Genomic DNA, 13,335 nt, shown 5'->3' on the forward strand with positions numbered 1-13,335 from the left:
AGCATTTAGTGGAACTAGTACCATGTGATTCCTTCATCCAAACTAGTGCGTTTCGTACATGGCTGTAATAAATGTTGACTTGATATCGGCAGTCGGCACTTGATTTATAACTGATGTTTTACACGTATTGTACAAGCACGTTTACTAAAACTAAGCCAGCCACTAAATATAAAGAAAATGTCAGTGTCATAAACCCAATGAACTTCAATAAAATCATAATATAAATTAATATATAATACATAATTATGTAACAGCTTCCTCCGCAAAGAGATGAAATAGTTATGCAATGTAATCTTTTTTCTATCAAATGTTATGTTTATATGTAATGAATATTGCATAAGAATTCTAAAGGATGCAATCATGTATAAAAAAACACTAAATACTAATTGTTCGTTGGACTGGCAGGATGGTCAACCTTTGTCCCAGAACAGACAGTACGTTGTAGATTTTGCAAACGTATTCAAGGACTGAAATAAATAAATAATCATGTAGGATTATATAAAACGTTCAAGAACTTAAGTGACCATATACTTTCACGTGATTACCATGAATAATACATTATTGATTTAGATCGGTGATTCGTTAGTGGTACTAGCACGTTAGCACATAAGCACATTATAAACTTCATTCGCAAAATATTTGGTTAGTTTTCAGATCATTGTGAAATTGATAGTACAATTTTTAATAATATTCAAGGGTTTCATAGACGATGCTTTCAATTTTGTCAGTTTGCTTGACTTTATATTTTAGGGAAACAAATTCATAGTTTAGAAAAATGAAAGCTTCAGGGTTTTACCTTGTCTTGCTACTTAGTACGACGGAATAGGTTATAGTCTCCAAACCTATGCTACAATAGCGACAACTGCGTTATTATATTTGCAGCTTCGCAGCCATGCCAGTAACTACGACGCCACGTTGCTAGCCATGCTAGCACGCTACTAGCTATGCTGCCACTTTATCACAACCTGCTACTCTGCGCCTATACCAGCTATGCTGCCACACTACCAGCTAAGCTGCCACACTACCAGCTAAGCTGCCACACTACCAGCTGTGCTCCAAAGCTACCAGTTATACTGCCACAGTACACGCTATGCTCATACATTACCAACTATGCTGCCACACTACCAGCTACGCTGCCACATTAACAGTTATGCTGCCATACCGTCAACTATGCTAACACACTTACAACTATTCTGCCACTCTACGATTTATGGTGCCACACTACCAGCTGTGATGACACACTACCAGATCTGATGCCACACTACAATCTATGCTGCCACAATAGAAGTTCTGCTGCCACGCTTCAAGCTCTGCTGCGAAACTACCAATTATGTTGTTACACTACCATCTAAGCCGCAACACTACCAACTATGTTGCCACACTTCCAGCTATGCTGCCACACTTCCAGCTATGCTGCCACACTTTCAACTATGCTGCCACACTTCCAGCTATGCTGCCACACTGCCAGCTATGCTACAAAACAACCAACTAAGCTCTTACACTAAAAGGTATGCTACCCCACTACCATATATGCTGCTACACTGCCAGGTATGATGCCACACTACTAACTATGCTGCTACACTGCCAGGTATGATGCCACACTAGTAACTATGCTGCTACACTGTCAGGTATGATGCCACACTACTAACTATGCTGCCACACTGCCAGGTATGATGCCACACTACTAACTATGCTGCTACACTGTCAGGTATGATGCCACACTACTAACTATGCTGCCACACTGCCAGGTATGATGCCACACTACTAACTATGCTGCCACACTGCCAGGTATGATGCCACACTACTAACTATGCTGCTACACTGCCAGGTATGATGCCACACTACTAACTATGCTGCCACACTGCCAGGTATGATGCCACGCTACTAACTATGCTGCCACACTACCAGGTATGATGCCACACTACTAACTATGCTGCTACACTACCGGTACTATCTGTGCCGCCACACTAAAGTATACTGTCACACTAACAGTTATGCTGCTTCACTACCATCAATACTGCCACACTTCCAGCTATACTGCCACACTAACAACCATGCTGCTACCCTACCGGCTATGCTTCCAAACTCCCAGCTCCATGTTGCCATACAATTGACCCTGTGCAGCCCCAGTGCCAGCTCTTAGAAGACCAATCTGGCTGGCATAATGTACAGAATAAACATTTTTTTAAAAAAATACTTAATAGGAATCATATCCAGCCTATACAAACAAAGCATGTATAATCATTGCAAAAAGTGGCTAAAATACAAACTCCCTTAAACTTTCTACTTTAATCTAACAGCCTTAAAAGTAAACTACATCCTGTAAACTGTTTTCCAGTTTACCTCAATTCTAAATATCAAGAATAAATTATAAAATGGGAAGTCCATACGGGACATTGGAAATATGGATAGAATTATAAACATAACTTCATAAAACAAACTACTAATAACCCATATGAATGTATTACATTGTCTACACCTGACAAGGTCATAGGATCACTGTTCCCGAACTCAACATATGCATCCTATAAACAACAGTGCACTCGTACACATCATTAAGTCTGGTTATATTGCAACCGCGAGAGACCCATAACGAAATGCACCTATTACGCAATCGCTATTATTAAAAAGTACAAAAACTTTGTCTATGTAAAGCTATACACATTTACAAAATCATACATGCTTGTTTTAAGGCATCACGAAATAATTATCTTGCATTATTCTGTTATATAATCACTAATGAGATGTATTTCGGGTTTCTGACATTCATATAACATTCGTTATGACAATACTTACGTGCCGCATAGTGTGTTTGTGTTTGCTTCGTGGTTGTCCCTATGCGAAAAGGTAAATCAGTTTCAGATTACTACGTCGCTAACGTTGTATTGAAGATTCTTGTCGCACATATGTTGAATTATTGTATTGTAAAGGTCTATGTGCACTGTTTTTTATATTGAATAAATCGATTTTTTGTGTGTTTGTTTATTAAATGTAGAGCCAATTTTGCAGAATAAAATGGCTGAAGCTTATGAAAAGAAGTTTTCTTTAAACAGAGTTGAAACCAAAGTCGTACAGATCTTGGGTATTACTGCCGTAAATTATATACTAACCTAATTCTTTCTTAAAACTAGCTATTAAGACTTTTCCTTATCATTTTATTGAAAACGTGCATACAAAGAAATATCGTTTGTAGTTTGTGAACGTATCCAAAGGAACTTGCAATTTATGTACGACTCTTTCATTAAAGTATAGGGTTTGATAGAAGCAGATTGAACTTGATTTATTTCGCTACGTTCACAGCAGAAACATCACCGTCGCTGCAGGTCGTGGTTTGAGAATGTAGGTTGCATCATGGCCGAATTGTCTCTCCTGAGAGTAGAAGCTGTTTCCTCTGCGCTTTTCTTTTTCTGCGGCTGTGACCGGGTCTTCTCACAGTTGCTTATTTTCTTCCTTTGGGTTTGTTTGGCTTTTTTGGGAGTGGCTTTTGTTCTTGGTGAGAACATTGGGGGAATTAGGATCCAATTTTCAGAGGCAACGAATGACGACACCTTCTAGAGAACCGTTCCCAGGAGGTTTCAAAATGATTTGCTTTTTGGCTTGAGTGTCGATGCGGGGATCAGCCAGTTGCGTCAATGCTACTCTGTTTCTGTCAAATAAACGTTTGGTTTGATGAGAAATGTGAATGATGCATTGCTATAACTGACCGGAAGTCATCATAAATCATTGTAATAATTCTTTGAGACTGGCCTCTAAGACACGAGCAGGTATTTGTGGATTTTGTTTTGGGATTGATGTAGCACAAAACAAGAATCAATTTGATGGGAAGATGAGATTGGAGGCACGTAATGTTGACGCTGTATGAGACAGACCCAAAGTGTTAATACTTCGGTGGTAGGTCTTACCATATATTTAGGCCAATTTCCTTGGAACGTTTGGAATCTACTTTCAAAGTCGCAGTATTCGAGCAAACGCACAAAGAACGAATATTCGTATTTCACAGGTTTATTTCGGTGAGGGTACGGTGAAATTACACAGTTTTGGATAATATTCATGGGGTGGTAGTGCATGGTTTCACGTGGACAATTAAAACCAGTAAAGTTATATGGGTTTCTTTAACGAGTGGCATTGCTTTCGCATCCATCAGGGTTGACACGCACAACATCACTTTCAATTGGCTGTGTAGTGGTAATAGTAGTTTTAAGTGTAGTGGTAGTAGTTTTAGTCATAGCACAGTTCCAATGATGTGGTACTGAATCGCTTAGGTCACGGTGTACGGCATAGCTCTCATCGCAAGGCACAGCACCGCACTCCACTTGTGAATCGCCGAACTTGAATTGTGTATATTTACAAAAAGTCAACATTCTCGCTTGGGATTGGTAGTTACAATGAACTATCAGTCTTGGATGTTGTCCCTTTTAATATACTGACCAATATCGGTGTGTCCGTATGGCAACATGAAGTGATCTGAAGAAGCACTTGTTTCTTGTACGCAATTTAATGCACTTTTCCAGAGGCCTACCAACACATGTGTGTGTGAATACATGCAAAATCTTCTGCGGTTTATAGGTGGTCACTTTAAAGTTCCCATGCTGTCCAGACTGCAAAGTTCACAACTTGACTGGTGCGTTAATTGAGGGTCAGTCCTTTCATTTTACATTCGGTGAGCACGTCTTGTTTGTTCCTGTATTTATAGCCGTAATGTTTGGGACCACCACCAACAAAACTAAGAATCTTGTCGTCGGAGTGCTCGTCCGTCTAGGCTCTTAAACAGTCTCCTTCCATTTTATGGTAACAGTCATCTAGGATATCGATGCAAATGAGACTGACCGTGTCAAAGTACAGGACGCGATCTCCTAACAATTCTAAAACGTCGTACAATTTTAAGCGAGGATGAGCTGTTATGAAAGCCGCAATGATGACATTTCTAAATTCGTCGGCTTCTACAAAGTCCAATTTGTCTTTGCAATTGACCAAGATCAAGTCCTCACGAACGACCTACACGTGTTTCATGTATTTGGTTTTGTCGTGAATCGTCTGGAATTAGCGGGAAGGTTCTATCAAATACTCCGTCTTTGGTAGACACGGTCATTGTGCCATGTTACCACACAAACAATTTAACATCACTTTGACAAACTATCTCCTTCCTTCGTTTTTGTCCACGTGGCCTAAAGTGATACCTTCCTGTTCCCAGTATGTATCTTTGAATTTCCTTTGGCCTTCGTGAGTGTGGTACCAGGAAGGATATCAGCAAGCATCTTGTTTAAGTGTACAATGATGCATCCACGTAGCCTGCAAAAATGCCGTTCGGAGTCTCGTCGCCCTTGCGGTACTTGTCTGTCTTGGGAAAGTGGTAAATTTAGTACGCATCTAACAGTTGGTATCTAAAGTCCAGACCTTTGAACAATTCCACACTGACCCACATTTCCGTCAAGGAGCTTTTTTCCTGGCTGTGCTGACAAGGCTGGCCGTGGTTGCACGTGTTCGGCACAAGATAGACACAGCTTTCCTAGGCAATAGTTATGTAAAACGGGATGGTACAAGTCAGTGGGAGGCAAGACCTTACATTTAATAATTCCTTTGTATTGTCGAACGTTGTCCAGGTCGATGTGTTCTGTCAGCAATTGCGGATGCCCTGCGGGGAAAAAAGCGATACAATTGTCACATGAAAGGATTCAGCGAACAGGTTTCCAGTCTCTTTTCCATGATACCATGTAGTTATTATCGGCATACGTTCGCCCCACCACGATATAACGGGCTAAACACATCTTATCTTGAGGGTTGTTAATTTGGGCGAGGCTCGTTTTTGGTGCTACGAAGGTCATCCACCAATAGCACCTTTTTGCGTGCGGTTCTTGATGAAGAGACACACGGGTCATGAACAGAGCCGCTTTTTCCATAGGTGATGTGAAACTTGTCGTAGGTTTGTTTCACGTGTATGAATCGTGTCGATTACATTGGATGGTGTTAATTTTGCCTGGCTACTAAACTCGATTCAAACGAGTAACTTTAAATGATGAATGTAAAGTTTCAAGCGATCATCTTCTTAGGCTGCACATTGGTGATGAACTCTGCCACTTTCTCCAGCGGTACTTTGGACTTGAAATGCTTAAACTTCACCGTTTGAGTGTAAACCGTGGTTCTAGGTTTTCCACAGGACCGCTTTTCCGTCTCTCGAATGTGGTAATACTTCCCAGGGGTTAATGGCTGTGAACTTTGGTTGGATGTAGACTCTCTGGGTCTGGATTCTGGTTCACTCGTATCATCGTCAAAATGGCTGGCATGAATATGAGTTAAGACCTCATCTACTGTGCAAGGCGATAAATCACGTTTCGTGCCTGTTACTGTCTACTCCAGTTTCCACGAAATGATAAGATTGTTTCATCTTGACTGTAAAATATCACATGACTACATTTTAGTCGCCATGGGTCCTTATGGTATAACGGTACCAATTGCGCAAGTCCAGGTGGGCGGAGCTTAAGGTGTATGGAACATTGTATTCAGAATTAAAGAACAACACTAGCTGTGATTAGTGCATTATGTAAGAGTTGTACTTTCTGTTAGACTTTAAAAAAAGTTGAGCCTCTTGGCAACATGTGAGTTTGTGTTAATTTCTATGTAGGTCATATTTTGTATTTTTTATGATTTTTTAAAAATATGGTACACATGGCTGAAAATGTGCTTGTTGTGACCAGATAACTCTTACCCCGTCTAGTTCCAGCAGAGTTATCTCTCTTAAATGCAATGGAGTACCTGGTTATGTCATTGTCAAATTGACAATCTAGCATTGTTCTCTATGACAGTGTGTGACATGCATGCTCAAGTAGGATAGAAAGTAAATTTATTTCACAAAATATTAGCATTGAGGTATATGGAAGAACAATTTCTAACGTGATACCTTATATCCATGTCTGACCAATGTATTCCACACACACACACACACACGTATATATGTATGTATATATATATATATATATATATATATATATATATATATATATATATATATATATATATATATAAAGGGTCAGTGTTGTCCCTCCCAGCATTCATTTAACTCTCAAACCCACCAGAATGATGGAAGAGCCTAAACAGATCGAACTGTGGATCAGAGATTTGCGAGGTATCATCCAAATGTTTCTTCAGACAAGCCGACGGACTACTCCTCCTCTTTTCGAGATAAGAGTAAAGATACTAGCTGTATCGCTAAGAAGAAAGGGCATTGGTCTATAGAGTATCCAGACTAACAAAAAAGCAAGACAGGTGCCATAATAGACAAGACTCAAGATACCTGTTACCATTGTCAAGAAAAAGGTCATTGATCTCTAAAATACAATAGGAACAAGAAGAAAAGAGGTGATCAGAACAGGAAGAAGAAGAGCTACTGTCCCAACAGGAAGAACTCAGACACGTCTAAAAAGAGAAAAAAGGGACGAAAAGAAGACGAGGAGAAAGTGAAGAAGAAGTGGAGGAATAAACTGAAAAAGTGAAGAATTTGTTTTAAAAGGACAGCGAATGAACAAAGACACAGAAGAAGCCTATGAACTTTTAAAGTGTTGTGTTGTGAATTGGATTGTACAAATTGTACCGGAATAGACAAGACAGATAATGTATGTGTCTCTTGGTTTTGATGCTTTGGAATAAGGACCTACACTGACACATTCACACACTAAAATCACGGGCAAAAAGATATTTTGAGTTTTAATTGATTTTGACAAAATTAATAGCATCAGTTATTAAGAGAAGTGGGTGACCCTGAAAACGACCGTTTGGTGTTTGTTTTTGCATATTTAAAACAAATTCAGGAACGGAACGTACTCCGCTTCAACTGCTTTAAGCCTTTGTCACGGCCAAGGCCTACTTCTGGAGTGGCTCCTGTCGATTATTTAGTAGAAATCACTAGATTAGAAATCTCAGGGTAGTAACAGGGTTGGGCTGCTGCGGTCGGGAAGGACATTCTATGTTGGGGCGTATTAAAGAAGTCTGATACATTTGTTTCAGACTCATTAACTCTGCTAAACTATCTACGAATACCGTCACCGCTTGTCTTTTACAGTCCTCCTTCTCTGGTAGTCATCGTTTCTTCTCTGCTTCTGCCTCTTCGTGTAGTTTCCTTTTGGCTCTTCTTCTATGAGTTACTGTTGAGGAGAAGAGCTTGTTATGCTCCTTTCCGCTGCTGTAACAATTTCTGTAATTCTTTTTTCTATCTCTTTAAAATATGCGATGTGTGGTAAGGAAGGAGAAGGTGGCGAAGGTGCTGCTACCGGAACAAATTCTTGCAAAGAATAGAGAAATTCGACTAAATCGCAATTAAAATCATGCTCTTTTTTTTTGACGTTTGAAGCCGCTGCTATGTCTTTCTTGCTTGTCTCCATAGCCGGTGCATCACAATTCATCGTCTTCTCAGTTTCCGTCATGTTTGAAAATTATATTGCATTGATTCACAGCGCACATAATCTAACGCATCTATACAGCGAATGTAACTTGACAGGAAACTCTTCGGATTGGACGACAGACTCCGCGCTGTGACTGAATTTCATAACTCGTATTTGGATTGGTGAAGAAAAAAAAAAACATTCCGTTTCGATATGCTCTTCTCTATAAATAACATCATTTCACTGCATTCCCATCACCTGTTCTCGTCACAAGATGAGGACAAACGTTGAATCATCTACTCTCGTATCGTCCATGATGATCAAACCGGAAAATTATCCGGATCACCGATACAAAGAAGATTCTTTTTAGATAGGCAAGACTATACGAAAGAATTCTCATCTACGGTCAAAAATCAAATGAAGTTTGAGGAAGAAAATAAGACCTATGCGATGCTTTATATGTTAACGTAATGGTGTTGACATAGTAATCAAATGCCCATTACAGGGTCACTAATATGCCTCGAAAATATTTGCTTTCTTGGCTAACAAAATTTTAAAGTGAAATTTATAGTTATGGTATGATAGATTGATATACAATAACCTATGCATATCAGTTGTATGTGCTATATAAGTCTATGTCCCGCCAGTCCCGTCCCGCCAAGCGTTCTAGGCTTTTCCCTGTTGCTTGGTCCGATTATAGTAAGCCCCTTGCAACATTGTTGCCAGTCGGCAGTATTATGACGTCACTTCATCTGTTCCAGTTATATTGTCCCTTTACAACAATCCCACTTTCCCTTGGCGATATACAGTCCCATTATTCGCCATGTTAAATTCCTCTTGAAGCTAGACGTTCTTATGAAGGGGGTGGGGGGTGGGTGGGTCTGAAAAGTCTTCAAGATAAACGTTCCAACGACATTTTCGACTGACATTTCCATTGAGGTTAGGGTATCCCACTATACTACTTGTACCTATTATGTCTGTAGAAAATACATGTGCATAGTTTTGATCATTCCGGAAACAGAGAAAGGGACACAAAGGTCTCTTCATCAAAAGGCATATTTGCAATAAAAACAACTATATTGCTTTTAGAGAAAACTTGTCTTGAAAGATCAGATTCTTATTTCAATAAAAATAATTGTATATCGTTGTTTAATGACCTTTACTGAGAGATCAACTGTACGGAAAGACCACTCTGTATTAGCAGAAATAGGAGAATGAGTCTCCAATTGCAGCTTTAGCTGCTAAATGTATATTTGTATTCCCCGCTAACATTTCTTTAGATATATATGTGCGTGTGGGGGGTGGGTGGGTCGTGTGTATGTTCGACTTGTGATTTAATTATTGTTTTGAAATAGGAAAACAATTGCATCAGTATATATTTATTCATTACAATTAACTTAATTCATTTGGTAGAAGTGTGTTGTGTTACGTCCACATCCGTGTTGCAATTCGGAGCTGAGAGTAGATTTTTGCACCTCGGTTTTATGTCCGGATTCAATCATCGGCAGGAGCTTAAGCTGCAGCAAACACAAATAAAATTAACGTCAATATATATATATATATATATATATATATATATATATATATATATATACATATATATATATATATATATATATATATATATATATATATATATATATATATATATATATATATATATATATATATATATATATATATATATATATATATTCATCTATCTATCTTGCTATATATCGATCTATGTATCTATCCATCTTTTTATCTATCATACTGCGACATACCAGATAAGTTCAGCCAAGTAAATCAATGGTGTATGCAGACCGAGATTCAAATTACACAAAGGACATGTACGAATTCTTAAAATAGATGTAAAACTTCAAACACACCAACACTTAAATTCGCTCCACATCACAAACTGTTTAGCGCTCTGAAGATAGTCTGCAGTTGTAAGATTAATCATGCTGAAAAATGCATTATAGGAAAAGAAAACAATGTAATAAATGGTCACGGGAAAATTTATTTCGCAAAATCATATATTCTAAAACTACGTGCATATTTTGTTAAGATAATAAATTTAATTCCCTTTGTGTGCAAGCACTTATGTTGTCGAGTTAGAGGCATAAAAATAATTCTAATAAATATTCTCTTAATGATGTATTACCTAGTTTATTGAATCTGTATATTTAGGGTAGATAGAGTCTTGAATGAAACAAATTCATTTTCTGCCTCCATTATTGTCTAATACATAGGTGAATATATAGAATCCGTAAATTGAAAAGAAGGAAGAGGAAACCTTCTTGACAAGAGAACAAATGGCTGCATTAAAACATTACAATACTTGGTTCATATACAACGGGTACCTGTTCAAAGTACACAAAGATTTCATAAGCAGATTTATATGTAGAATAAAACCGCTTTCGTACCTCCAGAGCCTTCAGGCCAGAGTCAGTATGGACGGCCATCTTGTCTTGGTCACTCAGTGTGAAGATGTAACAGTTAGTGTGGTATGTAATCGCCATCTTTTGCTGAAATGAGGAATTAGTAATAATTATGCTTGCATGCAACTATGTATTTAGTCACGTATGTATGTGCGTACGCAAGCAAGCATTTATCCATGCGTGGAGGCATGAATGCACTTTAAGAAGAATAGATTCACCCATGCATGTTCGTATTTGTGTATGTGTGGATAACGGGAAATATGGACGGACAGTATATAGAAAGATCGATGTCCTTGCCATCGTTATTATTATTATGGGATTGGCAACAAAGTTTGATGATTTTCCACCACGAGTAGTTATCGTTGCGGACAGAACACAGAGCATCAAGACGAAAAGAAAGAACGTTTCAGGATAGCAACATTTATTATAGAATGATAGGGAGAAGCAAGCACGAAAATAACAATGTCAACCTATGGTGATGTTAGTATAACACTTGTGGCTTGTTCTTAGTTAAGAAAAGAAAAAAGACAAACTGACAGACGAGTAGATAGTACTTACCGTCTTATAGTCGTAGTAGAAGTGAATCCATGAAGTCACGCTAGGCTCATGTGTAGATGTGATGGTTGTATCAACGACGTGATGAGTAGTTGGTGGAGGCAACGTTGTCATCGTATGTGTAGATTCTTCAGTTGCTTTATGGGTTAGCTGAAATGACGAATGAATTAAGAACTGTTATTTTAGTATGTATAACTGTGTGTAAGTATTGTTCTCTGATTTACTACAATAAAACTATTTTTATCGTTTCAAATGGATTTTGTACGTACTGCTTCTGTTGTCACATCAGGCCATGTAGTCACGTGCGCATGTGTTGCCTCCCTGGTTTGCTGAAATGATGCATTAAAGAACGGTCATTTTAGTATGAACACACTTGTTATTTTAGTATGAATACATGTGTTAATTTACAATGGACTTTGCTAATTATTGATGCAAAAGTATAACAGGTACTGTTATTACATTATTGTGAAAACTGAACAATCTATATGTTCATCAATGTGAAATATAATTGTTTGTCTCCGTGTACAGTTCTTAAAATATGAGACAAGGCAATGTTAGGGGACAAACACTTAATATCGTTTGTAAACTGGAATGTTTTCACAGACTCTAATATTACCAAAAGTGTAGAGTGGCTTTTGCAACTTGTTGCCTAGACTCTCATACTATTTAATTACTTTTAGATAATTGTGATTTTAATTAATTAGTTACTTAATTATTTTTATTTCAGTTGCTTATGATACCGTTATCACACGAGCACACAATTAAAATAATGCAAAGACAGAATATCAATCAAGACATAGAATGGTACTGGTAATATTCATTGTATTTGAGTACTGTATTAGTCTGGCTACTGGTAATATTAATTTGGGTACTGGTAGTATTAACTTTGTCACTGTATTAATTCTGGTACTGGTTTTATTAATTTGGACACTGCTACTGGTATTAATAATGTGGATAATAGTAGCTTTAATTTGAATACTGGTAGCAGTAATTTAGAAAACGTCATGGTGTTATAGTTATTATTATTATTATTATTATTATTATTATTATTGTTGTTGTTGTTGTTTTTAAATATTATTACTATGTTCACTTTCACACACACCAAATATATTGGTGTATGAAACTTGAATATGACATCTGAGTATATCAAGAGTCGATATAATGAAGACCCCCCAAAAAAACAAAAATAGGACCACAATGTATGGGAAATATTATTCAACTTACCTGATACGATACAGCAATGAGAGCAGAGAGGACGATCACGAATTTCATCTTGACGCTTTTGAGAGACAAAGGTAATTACGTTAGATTACGGTTCTCTTTTTTTTTTCTTTATATAACCGCCGTAGGCTTTCGGCTTATCTTAAGAGTTTATGTCATAAGTCATGTAAACAAATCACGACTTTCACCTAAGTTTAATAAAGGGCGTCTAGACTTCGACATCCAGACACGATGGTGACCTAAGAATTTCGCTCGTGATAAATGGGATAAAATTTGAAGAGGTTAACTCTAGATTAAGGACACCTATTTTAAAAGAACCGCATATAGGAAACAATTTTGTCTCGTCCTTAAAGGGTCTATGCACATAGCGGTTACAATTATGTTTCCTTTAGGCATTCTAATATCTATCTATCTATCTATCTATCTATCTATCTATCTATCTATACTATATATATATATATATATATATATATATATATATATATATATATATATATATATATATATATCAATGCCTAACATCATACTTTGCCGTCCACATCTTGATGTTTACCTTTGTTAATTTGTAATAAAGAATCGAAGGACTATAATGTGTTTATGCACTTGTCCCTTTCCCATATATAGCACATATAGATTTTATTGTTAATCATGATATATATATATATATATATATATATATATATATATATATATATATATATATATATATATATATATCGACGCTGTTGAGAGGCAATATTTGTCACCCTAAATGACCTAAAATA

General features: G+C 37.4%; 1 protein-coding gene across 1 annotated transcript; it reads right to left on the reverse strand.

Annotated features, from left to right (window-relative positions):
• Positions 1–9,735: 9,735 nt before the first annotated feature.
• Positions 9,736–12,672, reverse strand: LOC149789548 (uncharacterized). The gene is made up of 5 exons (XM_089973318.1): positions 12,575–12,672; positions 11,620–11,679; positions 11,354–11,500; positions 10,781–10,882; positions 9,736–9,889 (listed from the first exon to the last, which is right to left on the reverse strand). The coding sequence occupies exons 1-5, from the start codon at positions 12,620–12,622 to the stop codon at positions 9,770–9,772; spliced, it is 477 nt and encodes a 158-aa protein (XP_089829444.1). The 5' UTR covers positions 12,623–12,672; the 3' UTR covers positions 9,736–9,769.
• Positions 12,673–13,335: the final 663 nt, after the last annotated feature.

This window comes from Sinohyriopsis cumingii, chromosome 10 (assembly GCF_028554795.1).
Source record: "Sinohyriopsis cumingii isolate HCF-2022 chromosome 10, ASM2855479v2, whole genome shotgun sequence".
In the NCBI taxonomy this organism is placed as follows: domain Eukaryota; kingdom Metazoa; phylum Mollusca; class Bivalvia; order Unionida; family Unionidae; genus Sinohyriopsis; species Sinohyriopsis cumingii.

Excerpts from the sequence above, each read along its gene's own strand:
- LOC149789548 (XM_089973318.1), bottom strand. The coding sequence starts at position 12,622 with ATGAAATTCGTGATCGTCCTCTCTGCTCTCATTGCTGTATCGTATCAG. Across the intron at positions 11,680-12,574 it reads TCATTGCTGTATCGTATCAG|CAAACCAGGGAGGCAACACA; the intron begins GTAAGTTGAATA and ends GCATCATTTCAG. Across the intron at positions 10,883-11,353 it reads TCTACTACGACTATAAGACG|CAAAAGATGGCGATTACATA; the intron begins GTAAGTACTATC and ends TCCTCATTTCAG.